The sequence below is a fragment of the Sciurus vulgaris genome (assembly GCF_902686455.1).
Source record: "Sciurus vulgaris genome assembly, chromosome: 1".
In the NCBI taxonomy this organism is placed as follows: Eukaryota; Metazoa; Chordata; class Mammalia; order Rodentia; family Sciuridae; genus Sciurus; species Sciurus vulgaris.
Window position 1 is genome coordinate 128333152 of NC_136461.1, and position 23072 is coordinate 128356223.

At 33.4% G+C, this 23072-nt stretch overlaps 1 protein-coding gene across 5 annotated transcripts in view; it reads left to right on the forward strand.

The window, feature by feature from the left end:
* Positions 1 to 23072, forward strand: part of SNTG1 (syntrophin gamma 1) — a gene marked incomplete at its 3' end in the record, with an annotated part of 879325 nt that overhangs the window by 834697 nt on the left and 21556 nt on the right. For 4 of the 5 annotated variants that reach the window (XM_079136674.1, XM_079136675.1, XM_079136673.1 and 1 more), the window contains one exon: positions 4977 to 5087. In XM_079136674.1, coding sequence (XP_078992800.1) covers positions 4977 to 5087 — 111 coding nt within the window. Of the gene's footprint in view, positions 1 to 4976; positions 5088 to 11952; positions 12038 to 23072 lie in introns of those variants that run through there. The other variant, XM_079136677.1, reaches the window with a different exon arrangement.

The window sequence follows — 23072 nt, forward strand, 5'->3', positions numbered from 1 at the left end:
GAGTCCATGTGTGTGGTAGGTTTTTTCCCATCCTTTCACCTTTAGTCTGTGGATGTCTTTTTCTATGATATGAGTCTCTTGCAGGCAGCATATGGTTGGGTCTTTCTTTTTAATCCATTCTTTCAGTCTATGTCTTTTGATTGATGAGTTTAGGCCATTAATATCCAGGGTTATTATTGAGAGATGATTTATATTCCCAGTCATTTGGATTATTTTTGGTTTTTTACTTGGCTTAATTTCTCCTTTGAGTGGTTTTCCTCTACGGTAGTTCCCCACTTTGCTCACCTACATTGTTGTTTTTCATTTCCTCCTCATGGAATATTTTGTTGAGAACATTCTGTAGCACAGGCTTTCTATTTGTAAATTCTTTTAACTTTTGTTTATCATGGAAGGATTTTATTTCATCTTCAAATCTGAAGGTTAGGTTTGCTGGGCATAGGATTCTTGGTTGGCATCCATGTTCTTTCAGAGCTTGAAATACGTTGTTCCAGGCCCTTCTAGCTTTTAGAGTCTTGGTTGAGAAGTCAGCTGCTATCCCTATTGGTCCCCCCCATATGTAATCTGATGCTTTTCTCTCACGGCCTTCAAAATCCTATCTTTATTTTGAATGTTAGGCATTTTCATTATAATGTGGACATTGGTGTGGACCTGTTGTGATTTTGTGCATTTGTTGTTCTGAAAGCCTCTTGTATTTGATTTTCCATCTCATCTTTCAGGTTTGGGAAATTTTCTGATAGTATTTCATTGAATAGGTTGTTCATTCCTTTGGTTTGTATCTCTGTGCCTTCCTCAATCCCAATAATTCTTAAATTTGGTCTTTTCATGATGTCCCATAGTTCTTGGAGATTCTGTTCATGATTTCTTAACATCTTCTCTGTTTGGCAACATTATTTTCAAGATTAAATATTTTGTCTTCATTGTCTGAGGTTCTGTCTTCCAAGTGGTCTTGTCTTTTTGTGATGCTTTCCATTGACTTTTTTAATTGGTTTATTATTTCCTTCATTTCAAGGATTTTTTTTTTTTTTTTTTTTTTTTTTTTGAGAATCTCTCTTTGTTTGAAATGATATTTTGCTCCTGCACTTGCTCTCTCAGCATATGGGTATTATCATTAATTGCCTGCATTTGCTCTCTTATCTCATCCTTTGCTTCACGAATCATCTTAATCATGTATAATCTGAAGTCCTTTTCTGACATTTCGTCTAACATACTGTCATTGGACTCTATTAATATGGAATGTAGATTTGTTTGGATCATTTCCTTCCCTTGTTTTTTCATGTTGTTTCTGTATCTTCCCCTAAAGCAATGCAGATCTGGGGTATTGCAGATTTCCCCCTATAGGCTTATAGTGGCCCTAACAATGAGCTTCAAGCTTCCAGAAGGTATTTCAGGATGGGATTTGCCCCACCTAAAGATCGGACTACGGCTTCCAGGATTATCCTAGAATGCCGCTCTGGCTTTGAAATGTGTTGGCAAATGGGGAGCTGCAGCTCAGGGTGTGGTAGTGGTCAGCAGGAGGTCATGGAGTTGGGATGTGATTGGTCAGGCAGGGGTCCTGGAGGTTGGGTGTGTTTGGTGTCCTTGTGGGATCCAGGAGGCCTGTTGCAATCAGTTGGTCTGGGATCCAGGTGATAGGGCGCAGTCAGTTGGTCTGGAGGTCCTGGCGGCAGGGAGTAGTCAGGTGATATGAGGGCCCCAGAGGCAGGGAGTGATCTGTCAGGCTGAGGGATCCCGGAGACTGGGCTCAGTCAGTCTCGCCAGGGATCCTACGAGGCCTGGCTGTTGTCTCAAAATGGCAGCAACCATGTGTAATCAAACCAGCAGGTACTGTAACAGTGAACTTCCAGGCTACAGCAGGCAGCTGGTGCTCCACTGGCGGTCGGCGATCAGTTTGCAGATTGTTGTCGTACTATTGGGGGGGGGTGAACATCGCGCCTTGGGTGTTGGATAGGTATAAGGCAGGCAATGGACAGGCGAGAGATAGGCAAATGGCAGATGATAGGCACCTGACAATGAGCAATCTGCACTCAAAAAACACGTCCATATGCTGGCAGACTGCAGGTGGTCACAGCAGACAAATGGGGTAAACAGCAGGAGATCGATAAGCAGCAAAAACTGCCTCACCAAGAATCAAATATCCTCTGCTTGAAACCGGAGTTCCGGAGGGACAAGGAATGCAGCCTCCCTCTAGTCTGCCATCTTGGATCTCTGATTTTGCTGTTTTTTTAAGATTAAATATTTTAATTAGTCTTTCTAGTTTGGCCTTGCAGGGTTTTAAAACTCAAAGATTATAAGTATATTTGAAATACTATTTCATGTGTAGTCATGATAGCATAAAACAGAAAGCACAGAATGGATGCTGGAAATATGTTGTTTCAAGAATAATTTTTCAGTTATTTTTTAATTCGCTAAGATATATATATATATATATATATATATATATATATATATATAATAGTGTTTATTATTTCAACTGTTCTTGTGTGCACAGTTCATTGTCCTTAATTGATTCACATTGTTGTCCAACCACAATGTGTTCCAAAAATCTTCATCACCCATACAGAAACTCTAAAACCACAAAGCTATAAATGCCCATTCCTCCTATCTCACATATTAGTTTTCTAAAAATTATGTATGCTGTCCACAAGAGACTAACATTAAATCTAAAGAAACAGATGTTTGGAAAACAAATGATTTTCATTAGTACAATAGAAAGAAGGACCTTATATTTTGAAAAAAAGGGTTAACTTTACAATGAGCTACAACAGTAATAAACATAGCATCCATGCACTAAGTACTAGATCCCCAAAATGCATGAATAAAGTGACAGAATTGAAGGGAGAAAAAATTCTATAATAATAGTTGCAATGTTTGATACCTCCATAAACATAACTGAATAAACAAACAGACCAATCAAAGTCTCAGTAAGTTATTTTGTAAATGTCAACAAACTGATTCTAAAGTACACATGAAAAGGCAGAAAATTCTGATGGAATTAAAGAACTTGAATAAAATTGGAGAACTGGCATGACTTCAAGCCTTACTATAAATCTGCACAGATGTTTGAAAGAGAAATAATGAGGAAAAAACATTCCAAGCAAATCATAGCCAGAGTAGAGTTATCTATAGAGTGTGATACTAGTGAAACTATTATAAATAGATCAATGGAATAGATTAGAAAACACAGATATAGACTTCATAAATATAGTCAAATGATCTTTGAAATGGGCCAAAGGCAATGCAATTGAATGTAAGTCTTTTTTATAATCAGTCCTGAAATAATGGAATACTCACATGTAGAAAAGTGAAGAATATTAATTATGAGAATTAATATTTAAGAGTAAATGTGGACTAGGGTTCTATATTATCATAAGCTCATGTGATTTTTTTATTTATTCAATAAAAATGAATGAACTCATGAACTTGGTTATATACTACGCATCACATAAATTCTATATTTTATATCATATCTTTATATAATTGCAGAATATAATTTTACTCTGATTGTCACTGTTATTTTTATATTTTAATCCAATTCCAATATTACTCCTTTGATTAATAATGTCAAAGATATATAATTACTTGAGACAAAATAAGTATTAAGCAAGTTTCATTGATTCCCTGTAACAAAATGAAAAGAAGAAAGCAATCACCTTTTTTGAATTGAATATGACAATGTATAATCTGAATATCAGTCATTGTTACTTCCTTTCATTTATAGACACATTTCCAAATGAAGACCAGGATAGGAAATCTGAAATAGCCTAACTGAAAATATTACCATCAAGAAAATTCACATGTATGAATTTACTGTACAACTGTTGGTTGGAGATAAATGTTTGCTCATCCATTTTCATTTGCCCTTTAATGTATCCATTGTGACTGCAATTAATCTTATTTTGTCCATGCCATTGTGAGATAATTTTAGACAACAGACCATGTACAGGGATCATTTTTTAAATTTTGCTGGTAGAGGAAATAGTATGCTCTCATTGGAGAATCTGCTGAAAAAGTTTAAGCCTTTGAGTAAGATGGGTTTAAATGGTCAAGGTATGCTAAAATGCATTTTCATAATATACTTAATTGTAACTTCCTTTTTACAATATTAATGTGTTAATGTGTGCATATATGCATATTTTGTACTTTTTTTTTCTGTACAGTGTATCTTGTTTCTTTATAATTTTATCAGAAGCAATAACAAAACTACCCTAAGAAAACATTCAACCATCCAACCACAATAGATTTGTTTTTTTGAATTATTTAGAAATCACAAGAAATCATTTTTAATTAAAGCATATTTTTGTTGAATTATTTCTTTGCATCATATACTAATGAGACAAAAGTGGTAAGATAATTTTAACCTACCAGGTGTGTGATGTGTTTTAATACACCTGGGTGGTTTTCCGATTTAGTGATTTATACCACTGGTATTTTACATTGGGCATGCATGCATATCTTAAATTGCAGGACACAACAAAGAACCAAATGCTTCATTTATTTTCAGACAACAAGATTTATAATATAGAAGATATCAGAAATAACAATGGACAGTTTTCACTTATTTCCAATTTAACTTTCATGTATCTCCATTTTGCTACTTGTAAAGGCTACAGATTTTTCTTGCTTTTAGCTACAGAGAACTGCATTTGTAGATTACTGTAATTCAGAAAGAAGCTTTATTTTTAAAGACATTATAGACTCAATGAGGGGCTCCTGCTCAAAGATTACATGATACTGAAAATAGTCAATTTATATTATTTTTGCAATACTTATTTATGGGTACAGAAGTTGTTTTTGAAAATTAAAGAATATATTGAATATTAAATTATAACCTTTGTTAAATGCATTTTAATTTACATTTGAATAACAGTATATAGTAGTGACTTTATGTGCTTTTTACCATTTAAAATAATTATTTCTTGGCTGAATGTGGATATTAATTATGATGACTTGCATATGTTTCTCTTTTTTTCTTTTAGGCTGTACTTTGGAGGTATAAATTTTCTCAGCTTAAAGGTTCTTCAGATGATGGCAAGAGCAAAATCAAATTTTTGTTTCAGAATCCAGATACTAAACAGATTGAAGCAAAGGTAAACACAATAAATTTATCACATACACAACACTAATTATACTGCCATTAAGAAGCAAACAGGAGAAAATTTAGGAGAACCAAAGGGGCAAAAACACATTCTCCACTTACATTGAAACATCCCTCATGGCCAATAGAATAAAATCACTTTAAGATTTTAATGACAAATGTTCACCGAAAGGCATCGCTTAAAATAAATTACACACAACTAATTGCATTTCTTAGTTTTAATTCCTGATGCACTGCATTTGTGTTACACCAAAATAACATTTTGGAAACTAAATATATCACTTGGTGGTTTCACATTCCAAATAAGTAATTTAAAAAACAAAAATTTGAATTCTATTTTATCATTATTCTCTCCCTAAACAAGAATACAAAGTCCTACAGAAACTGATTTATTAAATAAATGCACTTTCCCCAGTTATTTATGTGCTAAGCAAGATGAGTTAAATGAATGACTTTTTCCTTTGCCCCATGCACATTTTTATTATTCTGGAATATATTAACTATTCTACTTTTAACTCTTTAGAAAGATTTATTACTTTTATTTTTATGAGTATGTATATTTTCAAATATTCAATATCTGAACTATTTGCATTATCCTACTATGAAATTCACAATGACAATGTTTTGGTTACAATAAATTATAAAATCAATATCTCATTATCTCTTGTCTAAGAATGGACAAGTAACAAATACCAAAGTGAAAAATTAAACCTATGGTTGTGACAGGCCAATATAATTTTCAACAATGAATTAAATTACTATAATTCTGTTATATTCCTTTACTTACTAAATTCAGGGTAAAGTCTTAGCCTGACATTCAAAGTCTTCCAAGTTCTGGCCTATGTGATAGTCTAGACAAAGTCTTTTGCATGTCTGCTCTGTATTTAGTTCAGACACACTCCTTTTTTTATCAAGATGACCCCTTCTTTGCTTTATATATCTTCTAATGTTTTCCTCTTAACTTTTCTCCTCAGCCTTTTGTTTGAGTCCCTCTGGGAATATTCATTCTTGTTTGATATCAGTCTTTGTACTTGTCTTTACTATTTCTTTCTAGACCATAGATTAGAGGAAATGGTAGATGCACCTGCCTTAAGCTGGATCGTTTCCTATTGTGTTTCTCTAAAGCATTGATGTTTCCATGAACTTGCCTTATATTGGTACCACATCAGGCTAGACAAATGCCATGATAACTTAATCCACTCCTTTTATTTAACTTGTCTCATAACTTTCAAATCTATGTTCCCAAAATGGCCATCTCCCTGAACAGGGACCCATCTGTGCCATTTTTCTATCTCTTGTTACTCCTCCACCCTTGTCTTCCTCAGACACAGATATGGATCATTCACTTTGTGCCGGCCAATTTACCACTCTTTAAATTAGTTCTTAGTGCTTCTATCAAAAATTGTATTGCAACTCTAAACACTTTTTCTACTTTAGCTCTTTGTAGAGTTTTCAATATTTCAAAGTACAGTACATATGCTAATACTGATGAATTCATGTTAATATCACTTCTGTATTCTTTGAGCTAATGGGAAACCTCAACTGAGTTGCTGACAGCAGTACAGTATTTATTTGATTTTTGTTTACTACCTTTCTAACATTTTAATGAGCTCATAAACCCTTAGCAAATGAAGAAAAAGCTACAAATTCAATCAAATGACCACTATTTACATTTTACTTTAACATAATGTTTATTATATAATGCAGCTATGCAGCTAATTATACTTACTTTATTAGTTATTTACTAGTTACCTGACAGTCACGAATCATTAATCTCATTATTCTTGTATTTATAAGGATTATTTTTAATTTCATTCATTATATTCAAATTTTAGAAATATTTGGTTAAATATGGTTCTCAAATTTATAGGCAGCAATTGTGGAATAGTCTTAAAAATAATGAGAGACTACAATATTTTGTGAGATAATGAAGTTCTTTAAAGTCAGCATCTCTATCCATAAAATAAGCAATATAACCCCCATGGGTAACACAAAAAAATACCAAATTAAAAATTGAGATCATTTAGCAACTGAGGGCACTGACAAATCAAAAGCTGGTCAGTTGTAGAGAATTTTTGAGCCATACTTGCAATGACCACCGGATTATCACCTCTGCTGATATAAGAGAAATTGTGTAAGAATTAAAATGAAAACATCTGCTAACTTTTTTATATCCTGTGTAACTGCAACTTGTAAGTAGAAACTAATGTCCTAAAAGAAGAAAAAGTAGTAGTGTAGATGGTTTTGTATGGATATAACTTTTCACTATAAAGGATAAATGCACAGAATTGCAAATTGCTGGGCAACATTTGTTTAAAGAAAATAGTCCAATTATATTCCAGAATGGCTATACCATTTTATATGCCCACCAGCAATGTATGAGAGATCAGTTTCTCTGCATTCCTGCCAGTAATGCATTTTGTCACTACCTTTTAATTTTAGATTTTCTATTCATAGTCTTAAGATGATGGCTATGAATTATAAACAATTTGATGTATTTTCTAATCCAACATTTTCTTTGTTAAATTGTTTTCTTTATTTTTTGTCTATTTACTAATTGTATTGTTTGATTATTTTTGTGCTATTTTTCTGTTAATCATGTGAAAGACTTTTTAAATTACTAGCATTATTTTATATTTTCTGTATTTTTTTCTGTAATCAATTTATTGAATTCTGCTTTCTCACTTGCTTTTTTACTGCTGCTTTTAATTTGGCTTTATATGGCTCTTCTTTATCTTACCTTTTGATATAGGATTTGAATGAATTGGACTTTTTTTCATTAAAAAAAATTTTTAAAGTACTATCTTCCAAGGCTGTTTTAGGAATACAGCAAAATTAAGTGGAAGTACAGCAATTTCCCTTTTGCTCCTCTCCCCAGCACAGGCAGGGCCTCCTCCACTATCAGCATCCTACAACGGTGTAGCACATTTGTTATAATCATTGACGCTTCATTGATGCATCCTTATTTCCCAGTCCATTGTTTGTGTTATGGTTAAATTACAGTATGTGCAACACCAAGAGTTAACGCTAACATCACATACAAAGTGGAGTCACTGGTCTGAAGATCCTCTGTGCCCTGTTGGGTCATCCCTACCTCCCAGTAACCATACAACCACTGATCTTTCACAGTCTCCCTAGTTTAAAATTTTAAAAATTTTGTATACTTGGATCATACAGTAGATAGTCTTTTCAAGTTAACAGTTTTCACTTGGTAAAATGTCTTTTAATGACATGTATTTTCAGTGCTGAATAGTACAGTATTCTATTTTCTAGATAGATGACATTTATTTTATCCATTCACTTAGTGAAGGACGTTTGGGTTACTTCTGAGTTTTGGCAATGAGGTATGAATAAAGTTGCTCCAAGTATCCATTTTTATGTTTTTGTGTGTACAGGAAATTTCTGTTCTTTTGGATAAATACCAATTATTGCTAGATCTTACAGTAAGACTGGTTTAAGAAACTGTCACCTTGTCTTCCAAAGTGAAAATTTTTCATCCCACCAGCAATGAATGAGGGTTCCTGTTGCTCCACAACCTTGTCATCATTTGGTTTTGTCAGTTTTTTCGATTTTAAGCATTTAATAGATGTTTCATGGTATATCATTGGTTTGATTCTCTTTTCACTGAGGACATATGATGTGAAGCATGTTTTCATGAGCTTATTTTTCATCTGTATATTCTGCTCTGTATAGCTGATGTTCTGTTAATGTTTTGGACATGATTTTTCCCAAGTGATGCAGAAAGATTCCGGGGTCTGTCACATGCTGTACAAGTACTTTGCCTCTGAGTCATATCCCCAGCCCCAAAACACTTTAAATCAGGGTCTGATTTCATATATTGTTGAGTTTTACACTTCTTTGTATATTTTGATTAATATTTTTTCATCTGAAGCAGTCTCTTTTCTGTCTTCTAAAAATATTTTGTCCTTGTCTGTGACTTGTTTTTTCTTTCTCTTTACCATGCTTTTCATAGAGAAGAAAGGTGGCTTGTCAGTTCTTTAACTGATTGTGCCTTTTGTGCATATATAAACTCATTATCAAACCTAATCTGCAATTTCCCCTTTGCTAACTTCCATCAGTTTTATAGTACTACATTTTATATTTGGGGCTCTGATTCATTTTAAATTAATTTTTGTAATGTGAGATCTTGTCTGGATTTATTGTTCTGTTTTACCTTAGTAGTAGATGTACAGTGTTTTGGTATCATTTGTTGAAAATTCTTTATTTTATCCGTTGTATTGCTTTTGCTCCTTAGTCAAAGGTGTGTTCACTATATTTTTTGAGTACATTTCTGAGCTGTCTATTCTGACCAGTTTATCTATTATTTTCACAATATTACATTGTCTTATACTACAGCTGTAGAGTATGTTTTAAAATTGAGAACTGTCAAGCCTCTAAATTTGTTCTTGTTTTTTGATATCATGTTGGGTATTCTGGGTCTCTTGCTTCTTCATACAAACTTTATTTTTTTATTTTCCTTTTTTTTATTAGAGCATTATAGTTATACATAACAGTTGAGTTCATCCCATCAAACTCACACATGAATGGAATTCAATATTGGTTCTTGATCTCTGCTTTTCTCTCAGCCTCTTCCCTCCTGTCTTCCTTCTCTTTCCCATATAAACTTTAGAATTAATTTGTTTATATCAACGAAGTAATCTTCTGGGATTTTGATTAAAATATTTTAACCTATAATTCCAAATGGGAAAATATCATACCTTGACAAAAAAGAGCCTTCCTATGCATAAACATGGACTCTCTCTATTTATTTAATTTTTCTTTAATTTATTTCATCAGATTTTATAGTTTTACCCACATATAACTTATCCATACTTAGTTTTGTTTATACAACTACACTGACTTGTGAATGAATATTGTTGCCTTTTCTCTAGTCTTAGTGGGAAACATTTGAAGCTCCCAACATTAAATATGATGGTAGCAGCATTATAGTGGAGTATTTTTTTTTATCAAATTCAAATATTCCCCTTTATTCTTAGTTTACAGAGAGTTATTAGTCATGAACAAATGTTATCTACTTTTTCCACATTAATGGTATGATTACATTTTTTTAGATTGTTGATGTGATGGAATATAACAACTAACTTTCAAATGATGAACAAGTCTTATTATCCCCATAATATCAGATTCACCTAATTCTCCTTTCATTTATACCAGTTTTGCAAACATACTTTGATATTCTTTTATTACAAAGACAAATATTGAGAATTATTGTGTCATCTGGTAGAGTTGACCAATTTATCATCAAGTAATACCCCTCTTTATCCCTAATAACTTCTTGGAAATGTCTGTTTTGTTTGGAATTAATAAAGCTATTACCACTTTCTTTTGATTATTGTTAGCATGGTATATGTTTCTCCCTACTTTTACATTAAATCTACATGTATTTTTATATTTAATGTTGATTTTTTACAGGTGATATAATTTATTTCTGGCTTCTTGATAGACTGATAATTTCCACTTTTTATTTGATACATTTAGTCTACTGATATTCAAACTGAATATGAATATAATTGGGAGAAAATTAGATATTAGATAATAATATCTAATGGATTATTCTTTTAAGTCTTTCCCTTGTTCTTTATCATTTTACATATTTAACCCAGTTTACAATTCAATTTTCTCTCCTTATTAGAATATCGGTTATACTTGTTTCTGTCTGTTTCTTTCTTACTTACTATATATATACATATACACACACACACACCAGTGTCAGGGACAATCGCCTCTGAGGGCCTGCGGAGGCGGGCACGCCCTGGCCTGATCTTCAAGATGGCCCCTGGCACGGTGCCAGAAAAAGCTTGACGCTGTTAACAAGTTTCAGGAAGTACTCCTGATTGGCTGATGTACCTTGTGCTTGGCTTGTGTACAGTACATGTTTAAGGCCTTTACTTGATATGTCCATGCATTAGCTGCAGGGACAATTTTCTGATTGGTCCCTGTATTCCTTATAACCTAGAGTAGTTCCGCATTGGGAAGCCTTTTGTCCACATTAAAGAGAAGAAGCTTCACTGCACCAAAGAAGGCGTAAGTGTTATTATTTCCTCCGTGGGCGGTGGGAAGTGATACACCAGTGTACATAATCTAATAGTAATACATAGTTGTATTACTATGAATCAATTATTATTGTTTAGGTAAATGTTGAATGACTATTAACTGTTTAATAAATTAAGTATAAGAAATATAAGGTTTTATTTACCTTCATTTATTCCTTTTTTGATGCTATTCATTTTATTTTTTCTATTGATCCAATCTGACCTGTCTCATTTTCCTTATTTCCAAATAATTTATTTTAAAATTTCTTGCAAGGCAGGTCTACTGACAGTAAATTCTTTCAATTTTTGCTTGTCTGAAAAAAAAAATTCTCCTTCAGTTGTGAAGCATGACTTCACAGGGTAGAAATCTATGTAGGTAACTTTTTTTTCCTTCTAACATTTGAAATTTTTCACTTGAAATATTTTCCTTATTGCTTGTATGGTTTCTGATAATATGGATATAATTTTTATCTTTGCTGCATTAGAGTTAAGGTTCTTTTTCTCTACCTAGTTTCAGAAAAAAATATGTATGTACTTATACACACACACATACACACATATATTTTATGACATTTTTATTGATTCCTTGTAGTTATACATAACATTAGGTGTTCTTTTGATTTTTTAGTGCTTTGTATATTCTGAATATTAATACTGTATCTGAGGAGCAGTTTGCTAAGATCTTCTTCCAACACAAAGTTCTCTCTTCACACTCACTCTTAATTGCTTTCTTTGTGGTTCAGAAGTTTTTCAATTTGATTTAATCCCAATTATTCATTTTTGGTTTTATTTCTTGCACTTTAGGATTCTTGGTAAGGAAGTCAGTTCCTGTGTCAACATGTTGGAGTGTTGGGCCTACATTTTCTTCTAGCAGTTTCACAGTTTCTGGTCTTGTATCCACTTTGGGTTGATTCTTTTTTGTACAGAGGGAAATAGAAGTCAAGTTTTATTTTTCTACATATGGATTTCCAGTTCCCCAGAATCATTTTTTTGCAAAGGCTATATTCTCTCCAAGAAATATTTTTGGCATCTTTGCCTGATATCAGATAATTGTTTTTATGTGGGTTTATCTTTGTGTCTTTTATTTCACTGTTTATCATGTCTCTATTGGTGCCAGAACCATGCTGTTTTGTTACTATAACTCAGTAGTGTATTTTGAGGTCTGCTATTGTGATGCCTCCATCATTACTATTTTTGCTTAGAATTACTTTGGTTATTCTGGATCTCTTATTTTTCCAAATTAATTTTAGAATTGCTTTTCCTACTTCTATGAAGAATGTCCTTGGGTGCTCACTTTGGCAGTACAAACACTAATATTGGAACGATAACAGAGAAGATGAGCTTGGCCCTTGTGCAGGGATGACAGGCAAATTTGTGAATCATTCCATACTTTTGTTCTTTCTGATATACACAGGCTAACACACAATGGGAGAGATGAGGGAGAATAAAAGTTCATTGGATTAGACATCGGGAAATGAAGGAAAGTGGGGGATGGGGATAGGAAAGAGAGTAGATGAATTGTAAATAACTTTTCTATGTTCAAATATAGATACATGGTCAATGTAATTCCACATCATGTTCAGCCATAAGAATGGGATCCTAATTAAAATAAGTAATATTCCATGTATGTATAATATGTCAAAATACATTTTACTGTCATGTATATCTAAAAGAACAAATAACAAAAAGAAAAAAATAATATCATTGGTAATTTGATGGGAATTGCATTGAATCTGTACAGTGCTCTTGGTAGCATGGCCATTTGATATTAATTTTGCCTGTCCAAGAACATGGGAGGTCTTTTCATCTTCTAAGGTGTTCTTTAATTTCTTTCTTCAATGTTCTATAATTTTCATTATAATGGTTCTTGGCATCCTTCATAAGATTTATTCCCAAGTATTTTATTTTTTGAGACTACTATTAATGGAATAGTTTTCTTAATTTATTTTTCAATAGGCTGATTATTTAAGTAATAAAGTGATTGATCTATATATATTGATCTTGTATGCTGCTACTTTGATGAATTCATTTATCAGCTGTAGTGTCTTCTAGTGGAGGTTTTTGAATCATAAATATAGAATCATGTAATCAGCAAACAGATCTGAGCTTTTCTTTGTCTATTTGAATCACTTTAATATCCTTCTCTTGCCTGATTTCTCCAGCTAGAATTTTGAGGACTATGTTGAATAGGAGTAGTGAGAGTTGTTAAGCTTTTCTTATTCCTGATTTTAGAGGCAATGCTTTCAGTTTTTCTCTATTCAATATGATATTGGCCTTGGGTTTGCCATGTATGCCCTTTACAATATTGAAGAGATAAGTTGTAACTATCCCTAGTTTCTCTAGATTTTTACGGGGAAGTAGTAATAGGGTGCTTAAAACCTGAGCTTAGTCACCTGCTCTTTTAATTTTTTTTGTAAATTTTGAGATGGGGTTTCACAAAGTTGCTTAGGGCCTTGCCAAGGTGCTGAGGCTGGCCTTAAACTTGCAATCCTCCTGTCTCAGACTCCCAAGCAACTGGAATTACAATTGTACACAATTGAACCCAGCTAGTTTCTCCAGTGTTTTAAACATGAATGAGTGCTGCACTTTGCCAAATATTTTTTCTTCATCTATTGAGAGAATCATGTGATTCTTGTCATCTAGTCTATTTATGTGGTGAATTACATGTATTAATTAGTGTATGTTGGACCATCCTCAAATCCCTGGAATCAAATCCATTTGATTGTGGTATACTATCTTTTTAATGTGTTTTTTATGACATTTGCCAATATTTTATTAACAATTTTCACATATATATTCATCAAGATATAGGTCTAAAGTTTTCTTTCCTTGATGTGTATTTGTCCGATTTTCATATCAAGGTGATACTGGTTTCATAGAATGAATTTAGCAGTAATCCTCCTTGTATATTTCATGAAATAATTTGAGAAGAATTAGTATTAATACTTCTTTAAAGGTCTGGTATCTCTGATTTTGTTTATGTGAGTATTCTCTATTTTCATTTTGGTCAAGTTGGCTAGTGGTTTATCAGATCTTGTTCGTCCTTTCACTGTAAAAATAATTTATTGCTTCACTGATCTTTTACTTTTTTTGTTTATTATCTGTTTCATTCTGATTATAATTATGTTCTGTTTTCTACTGACTTTAGTGTTAGTTTGTTCTTTTTCTAGCACCTTGAAGTGTAATGTTAGGTTATTTGATATCCTTCTCATATTTTAATGTATTAACTCAGTGCTATAAATTTTTCTCTTAAAACTGCCTTCATACTGAGATTTTGATATGTTGATATGTTGTATCATGATTCTCAGTTGTTTTATAAGAATATTTTCTTCCATGATTTTTTCTGTTATGTATTCATCATTAAAATTTAGTCTTTAGGTTTTGGAGTGTTTTCTATTTTTTATCATGTCATTGATTTCTAACTTACTCCATTATGATCTTATACAATGTAAGAAATTATCTGTATTTTTCATATTTTTAAGATTTTCTTTGGGACTTAAAATATGATCTATTTTAGAAAATGTTTCCTTTACTACTAAGCAAAAAGTGAATTTAGTCATTGATGGATAAAATAATCTATAGATGTCTGTTAGGTCCATTTTGTTAGTAGCATTTTTTAGATCTGAGAAATGTTTACTTGGTTTATATCTAGTTGATTTATCTAGTATGAGACAGATGTGTTGAAGTTATTCAATGTTATTGTATTGTGCTCTATTGAATTCTTAATATTGAGAAGAGTTTGTCTTATGTATGTAGATGCACCATTATTTGGGGTATACATATTTACAATCATTTTATCCTGATGTTGGTTAATCCACTGAACCAATAAGAAGTGACCTTCTTTGACTCTTCTGATTAATTTTGGCTTGATGGCCATTTTGTCTGATATGAGAATAGCTAACCTTGCTTATTTACAGGTAGCATTTGTATGGCATATCTTTTCCCATCCTTTCAAATTCAATCTGTGGATATCTTTGCCTATGAGGTGAGGTTGTTGCAAGCAATATATTGTTGAGTCTTGTTTTTTAATCCACATTGCCAATATATGATGACAGAAGAGTTTAGACCATTTACATTAGATGCTATTATAGACAGAAGATTTTTATTTCCTGCCATTTTCATTTATTTTTTTAATTTATTTTTATTGTGAACAAATGGGATACATGTTGTTTCTCTGTACATGAAGTAAAGGCAAACCATTTGTGTAATCATACATTTACATAGGGTAATGGTGTTTGAATCATTCTGTTATTTTTCCCTTCTCCCCCACCCCTCCCACCTCTCTTATCCCTCTATACAGTCCCTCCTTCCTCCATTCTAAACCACCCTCCCACCCCCCATTATGTGTCATCATCTGCTTATCAGTGAGATCATTCGTCCTTTGGTTTTTTGAGATTGGCTTATCTCACTTAGCATGATATTCTCCAACTGCATCCATTTGCCTGCAAATGCCATAATTTTATTATTCCTTATGGCTCCGTACTATTCCATGGTGTGTGTATCTATGTGTGTGTATGTGTGTGTGTGTATATATATATATAAACATATATATACCATAGTTTCTTTATCCACTCATCAAATGAGGGGCATCTAGGTTGGTTCACAATCTGGCTATTGTGAATTGAACAGCTATAAACATTGTTGTGGCTGTATCTCTGTAGTATGCTGATTTTAAGTCCTTTGGGTATAGGCCAAGGAGTGCGATACCTGGGTCAAATGGTGAATCCATTCCAAGTTTTCTAAGGAATCTCCACACTGCTTTCCAGAGTGACTGCACTAATTTGCAGTCCCACCAGCAATGTATGCGTGTACCTTTTTCCCCACATCCTATCCAATACCCATTGTTGCTTGTATTCTTGATAATCTCCATTCTAATTGGGGTGAGATGGAATCTTAGGATAGTTTTGATTTGCATTTCTCTTATTACTAAAGATGGTGAACATTTTTTCATATGTTTGTTGATTGCTTCTGGATCTTCTTCTGTGAAGTGTCTGTTCATATCCTTAGCCCATTTGTTGATTGGGTTATTTGAATTCTTGGTGTAGAGTTTTTTGAGTTCTTTATATATTCTGGAAATTAGTGCTCTATCTGAAGTATGAGTGGCAAAGATATTCTCCCACTCTGTAGGCTCTCTCTTTGCATTGCTGATAGTTTCCTTTGCTGAGAGAAAGCTATTTAGTTTGAATCTGTCCCAGTTATTGATTGTTCATTTTATTTCTTCTGCTATGGGAGTCCTGTTGAGGAAGTCTGATTCTAAGCCAACAAGTTGAAGATTAGGACCTACTCTTTCTTCTGTAAGATATAGGGTCTCTGGTCTGATTTCAAGGTCCTTGATCTATTGTGAATTGATTTTTGTGCAAGGTGAGAGACAGGGGTTTAGTTTCACTCTGTTGCATATGGAATTCCAGTTTTCCCAGCATCATTTGTTGAAGAGGCTATCTTTTCTCCATTGCATAGTTTTGGCACCTTTTTCTAGTATGAGAAAATTGTATTTATTTGGGTTCATGTCTGTGTCCTCTATTCTGTGCCATTGATCTACCTGTCTATTTTGGTGCCAGTACTACGCTGTTTTTGTTACTATGGCTTTGTAGTATAGTTGAAGTTCTGGTATTGCAATACCCCTTGTTTCATTCTTCTTGCTAAGGATCGCTTTAGCTATTCTGGGTTTCTTATTCTTCCAGATGAATTTCATGATTGCTTGCTCTATTTCTCTAAGGTATGTCATTGGGATTTTAATTGGAATTGCACTGAATCTGTATAGCACTTTTGGCAGTATGACCATTTTGACAATAATAATTCTGCCTATCCAAGAACATGGGAGATCTTTCCATCTTCTAAGGTCTTCCTCAATTTCTTTCTTCAATGTTTTGTAGTTTTCATTGTAGAGATCTTTTACCTCTTTGGTTAGATTGATTCCCAAGTATTTTATTTTTTTGAGGCTATTTCAAATGGAGTTGTTTTCCACATTTTCCTTTTAGATGTTTGGTCACTTGCATATGAAAATGCTTTAGATTAATTCTTGTTAATTTTATAGCCTGCTATTTTGCTGAATTCATTGATGAGGTCGAGAAGTTTTCTGGAGGAGGTTTTTGGATTCTCTAAATATAGAATCATGTCATCAGCAAATAGGGATAGTCTGAGTTCCTGTTTTCCTATTCCTATCCCTTTAATTTCTTTAGTCTGCCTAATTGCTCTGGCTAGAGTTTCGAGAACAATGTTGAATAGAAGTGGTGAAAGAGGACATCCCTGTCTTGTTCCCATTTTTAAAGGGAATGGTTTCAGTTTTTCTCCATTAAGAATGATGTTGCCCATGGGCTTAGCATAAATGGCCTGTACAATGTTCAGGTATGTTCCTACTCTCCCTGTTTTTTCTAGTGTTTTGAGCATGAAGGGGTGTTATATTTTGCTGAACCTTTTTCTGCGTCAATTAAAATAACCATATGATTCTTATCCTTAAGTCTATTGACATGATGGTTTATGTTTATTGATTTACAGATGTTAAACCATCCTTGCATTCCAGGGATGAACCGCACTTCATTGTGGTGCATGATATTCTTATTATGTTTTGGATACATTTGCCAATATTTTGTTCAGGATCTTTGCATGTATATTCATCAAGGATATTGGCCTAAAATTTTCCTTTCCTTGATGTGTCTTTGCCTGGTTTGGGTATCAGGGTGATATTAGCTTCATAGAATGAGTTCGGTAGGGTACCCTCCTTTTCTATTTCCTGGAATACTTTGAGAAGTACTGGAATGAGTTCTTCTTTGAAGGTCTTGTAGAACTTGGCTGAGAATCCATCTGGTCCTGGGCTTTTCTTGGATGGTAGATTTTTAATGGCTTCTTCTATTTCATTGCTCGATATTGATCTGTTTAAATTGTGTATGTCCTCCTGGTTCAGTTTGGAAGGAGCATATGTCTCTAGAAATTTGTCAATGTCTTTGGTAGTTTCTAATTTGTTGGTATACAGATTTTCAAAGTAGCTTCTTGTTATGTTCTGTATCTCAGTGGTGTCTGTCGTGATATTGCCTTTTTCATCACGACGTTCAGTAATTTGAATTTTCTCTCTCCTTCTCTGTGTTAGTGTGTCTAAGAGTTTGTCTATTTTGTTTACTTTTTCAAAGAACCAACTTTTTGTTTTGTCAATTTTATGAATTGTTTCTTTTGTTTCAATTTCATTGATTTCAGCTCTGATTTTAATTATTTCCTGTGTTCTACTACTTTTGCTGTTATTCTGTTCTTCTTTTTCTAGGGCTTTGAACTGTAATGTTAGGTCATTTAGTTGTTGACTTTTCATTCTTTTCTGGAATGCAATCCATGCAATGAATTTTCCTCTCATAGGTCCCAGAGATTTTGATATGTTGTATCATCGTTCTCATTGATCTCTAAGAATTTTTTTATCTCCTCCCTGATGTTTCCTGTTTTCCATGTTTCATTCAATAGCATATTATTTAGTCTCCGGGTGTTGGAGTAATTTCACTTTTTTATTTTGTCATTGATATCTACTCTCAGTCCATCATGATCTGATAGAGCACAAGGCAGTATCTCTATTTTTTTGCATTTCCTAAGGGCTGCTTTGTGGCATAACATATGGTCTATTTTTGAGAAGGTTCCATGTGCTACTGAGAAGAAAGTGAATGCACTCGATGGATGGAATATTCTATATATATCTATTAAGTCTAGGTTATGTATTGTGTTATTGAGTTCTATAGTTTCTTTGTTTGGTTTTTGTTTGGAAGATCTATCTAGTGGTGACAGCGGTGTGTTAGTCACCCAGAATTATTGTGTTGTGGTCTGTTTGATTCCTGCAATTGAGAAGGATTTGTTTGATGTACAGGGATGCACCATTGTTTGGGGTGTAAATATTTACTATTGTTATGTCTTCCTGATTTATGGTTCCCTTAAGCAGTATGAAATGTCCTTCTTTATCCCTTCTGACTACCTTTGGCTTTAAGTCCACTTTATCTGATATAAGGATGGAAACCCCTGTTTTTTTCCTGAGTCCATGTGGGTGGCAGGTTTTTTCCCATCTTTTCACCCTTAGTCTGTGGGTGTCTTTTTCTCTGAGATGAATCTTTTGCAGGCAGCATATTGTTGGGTCTTTCTTTTTAATCCATTCTGCCAGTTTTCATTTATTTTTGATGTTTAATTTAGACTTGGTTCTTTTTTTAATTAGATATTCTTCTACTATAATGTATCCCTATGCTGGCTTCCATTTTTATTGTTTGTTTATTTTTCATGAAATATTCAGTAGGTGTGTTTATTTTAGCAGAGACTTTGTGGTTATTAATTATTTTAGTTTCTGCTTATCATGGAAGGTATTTATTTTATTTACAATTCTGAAGTTTAATTTTTTGGGGGTATAGTATCTTGGATAGCACGCTTTTCTTTCGGAGCTTGAAATATTATTCCAAGTCCTCCTGAATTTTGTGGTCTAGATTGAGAAATCAGTTGAAATCATATTGGTTTACATATACATGTAACCAACCACTTTTCTCTTACTGATTTTAGAATTCTATTCTTATTCTGTATATCAGGCAATTTCATTATAATGTATCTTGGAGTAGAAGTATTGAACATTTGAATATTTGGAGTCCTATATACCTCTTATATTTGAATTACCATCTCATTCCTAAGCTTTGAAATTTTTCTAATATTATTTCATTGAAAAGAGTATGCATCCATTTAGATTGTGTTTCAGAGCCTTTATGTACCCCAATAATCTTAAAGTTGGTCTTTGATGTTATCCCACATTTCTTGGATATTCTGGTCATGTTTTCTTTACTTCTTTTCTTTCTGGTAAACTTAATTTTCAAGATTATATAATTTGTCTTTGGGTCCTTAAATCTATCTTCAAAGTAGTCTAATCTTTTGTTAAAACTTTCCATTGGATTTTTTTGTGGTTTGTAAGTCTTCATTTCTAGAATTTCTGTTTGGTTCTTTCTCAGAATACCTATCTCTTTATGGAAGTGACCTTTGAATTCCTGTATTTTCTTTCTAATTTCACTTCTTATGTCTTATTTCAGCTCATTGGGTAATTTAACTATGAACTTTCTAAATTATTTCTCTGGCATTTCTTCCACTGTTTTGTCAAAGGAGTCAGTTGTTGAAGTGTTTTAGGCTGTTTAAACCAGTTTGTTCTCTTGTTTTTTATATTGCTTTTATATCTACCCATCTACCTGTATGGTTATTATTTCTTCTATTAAGCATTTCATGAGCTTCTTTCTCTTATAAGCCCTGGATTGGGTGAATATTCAGATATTGATTGTCTCACTCATTTTCTGCTTTTTTGTTGATTCCAGTATCAGTTCCACTTTAGGAGATGATGCTGAATTCTAATTACTACTATCAATTCAGAACCAATAGCAAATGGATGAAATTGGAGAATATCATGCTAAGTGAGATAAGCCAATCTCAAAAACCTAAAGGACAAATGATCTAGCTGATAAGCAGATGATGATATATAATGAGGGGTGGGAGGTGGTAGGGTTAGGGTTAGGTTTAGGGTTAGGGATAAGGAGCGTGGTAAGAATGGAGGAAGGAAGGACTGTATAGAGGGAAAAGAGGGGTGGAAGGAGTGGGGGGAAGGGAAAAAAATAACAGAATGAATCAAACAACATTACCCTATGTAAATTTATGATTACACAAATGATATGCCTTGACTCCATGTACAAATAGAGAAACAACATGTATCCCATTTGTTTACAATAAAAAAAAGAAAAAAGAAAGAAAAACGAAGAACTTGATATTGTTCTGCAGTTTCTTGAATTCATGTATAAACTTTTAGTAAGTAATTACAGGGAGCCTCAGGAACCAGAAACTGCTAAATCCATCTTCAGCACAGGGTACATCCCCAGCCTGGTTCTGGTTCTGGTGTTGGTACTTTTTACCTTTGGGCTTCTCAGTGCAGCCTGCCTGTACCAGCCCAACCAAGCCTAATGAATGTGTGTGTGTGTGTGTGTGTGTGTGTGTTAATTCAATATTGTTTCAAATATTTCTTCTAATACACTCATTTTTTTTTTTTTTTGGTGCTTTTTGTTTTGTTTTTTATTTTATCTTTTGGTATACCAGTTGTATACCTTCCCATTTTATACCTTCCCATTGTATATGTTCTGAGTTTCCCATTGTTTTCACAGTTCAATTTTGGTAGTTGTTCCCCTATTCTTGGCTATTCTATTCTGCTTTTTTTTTAAAAATCTTTTTCTTTTCCTTTCTTTTTAATTTTCGGAGGTTCTACTGAGATCTCTGGAAGCTTAGAGATTTCTTCCTGAATTATATGTTTTTACTCATTGTACCAAATAGTTAATCAAAGAACTCATCAATTCCTCATTTCTATTACTTTTTAAATTACTAATATTTCCTGTTGTTTATTTATTTTTAATTTTTATTTTTGTGGGGAGTATCAGGGCCACTTAATCAGTAGCCACATACCTAGCCCTATTTTGTATTTTATTTAGAGCCAGGGTCTCACTGAGTTGCTTAGTGCCTCAGTTTTAGGGAGGTTGGCTTTGAACTTATGATCCTCCTGCTTCAGCCTCCTGAACTGTGGGGATTATAGGTCTGTATCACCATGCCCAACTTGTTTGTTTTTTAAAAATTTACCTCCCTGATTAACATTATACATCTTTTCTTGTATTGGTGTACTTGATCTGTTTAAGTCCTTAGCACATTAATCATGTGGATTTAAGCTTCTGATTAGGTAATTCCATCATTCTTGTCATATTTGCATCTAGTTCTGTGCTTGCTTTATCTCTACAAAGTGTGGGGTTTTGTGTTGTTGGTGCTATTGTTGCTTTATCATGATTTCTAATATTTTCTTCATAGATGGGTGTGATGTGTTGCATGAAAGGAAGAACTATAAGTAGGCATTTAGAAATATAGTGGAAAGTGTAGAGGAAGGAACACATTCTGTAGTCCTGAAAGTGAGTTTCATTTATTTAGCAAGCCTCTGCTTCTTATTGTGATTTCACATATGCTTCTCGGTTCTCTCCACCTTGGTGGGCAGGATGTCTACCATGGGCTGAGGTTGAGAGTTTCTCTTCTCTCAGGTCAGTAAGACTCTGATAAACCTATAGCAGGTGAGACTCTGGTTCAGTAGTTTTTCCTGAAGTCAAGCCTTGTGAAGAAGAGTGTGATGCCATACTTTAGCATAAACTCTCCTGTGGTGTCTTGTGCTTTGGGTTTCTCTCCAAGAAGTCACCTTTTTCTTATTTGAATTCAATTTGTAAATGACAGAGTTTGGCTTTGTGACTTCATGTCTCTGACAGAAGTATTGTTATAGTCTCAGTTTTTCCAACATTTTATTTCAGGTTCAGGTATAAAAAAGTAGCAATGAGAATTCTCTGACAGATTTATTTTTAGAAATGTGATGTTTAATTTATAATTATTTGAGACTTTCATTTTTTAGGGGCTTACTGGGGGTTGAATTCAGGGGCCCTCCACCACTGAACCATGTCCTCAGCCCTATATTTTTGTATGTTATTTAGAAACAAGGTCTCACTGAGTTGTATAGTGCTTAATTTTGCTGAGCTGGCTTTGAACCCATGATCCTTCTGCCTCAACCTCCTTGAGAATTTAACTTTTTATAATTCATTTTTAATCTGATTCCTGTGTGGTCAGATAATATATTCAATATAATTCAGTTTTCCATTCTCTGTGTGACTTCATTTTTATAAATTGATGACATTTCCTTTGTGGCTCAGGATATGACTTTAGTATAGCTTGAAAAGAGTAATATGGATTCTAGGTTTTTTGTTTCAATACCAAAGCCATACAAGGACATTACAAGAAAAAAAAATTGCACATCAATATTTCTGATGAACATAGTTGCACAAATCTTCAAGAAAATGATAGGAAACCAGATTCATGTGAATTAATCATTCACTGTTACTAAGTGGAATTTATCTCAGGGATGCAAGGATGCT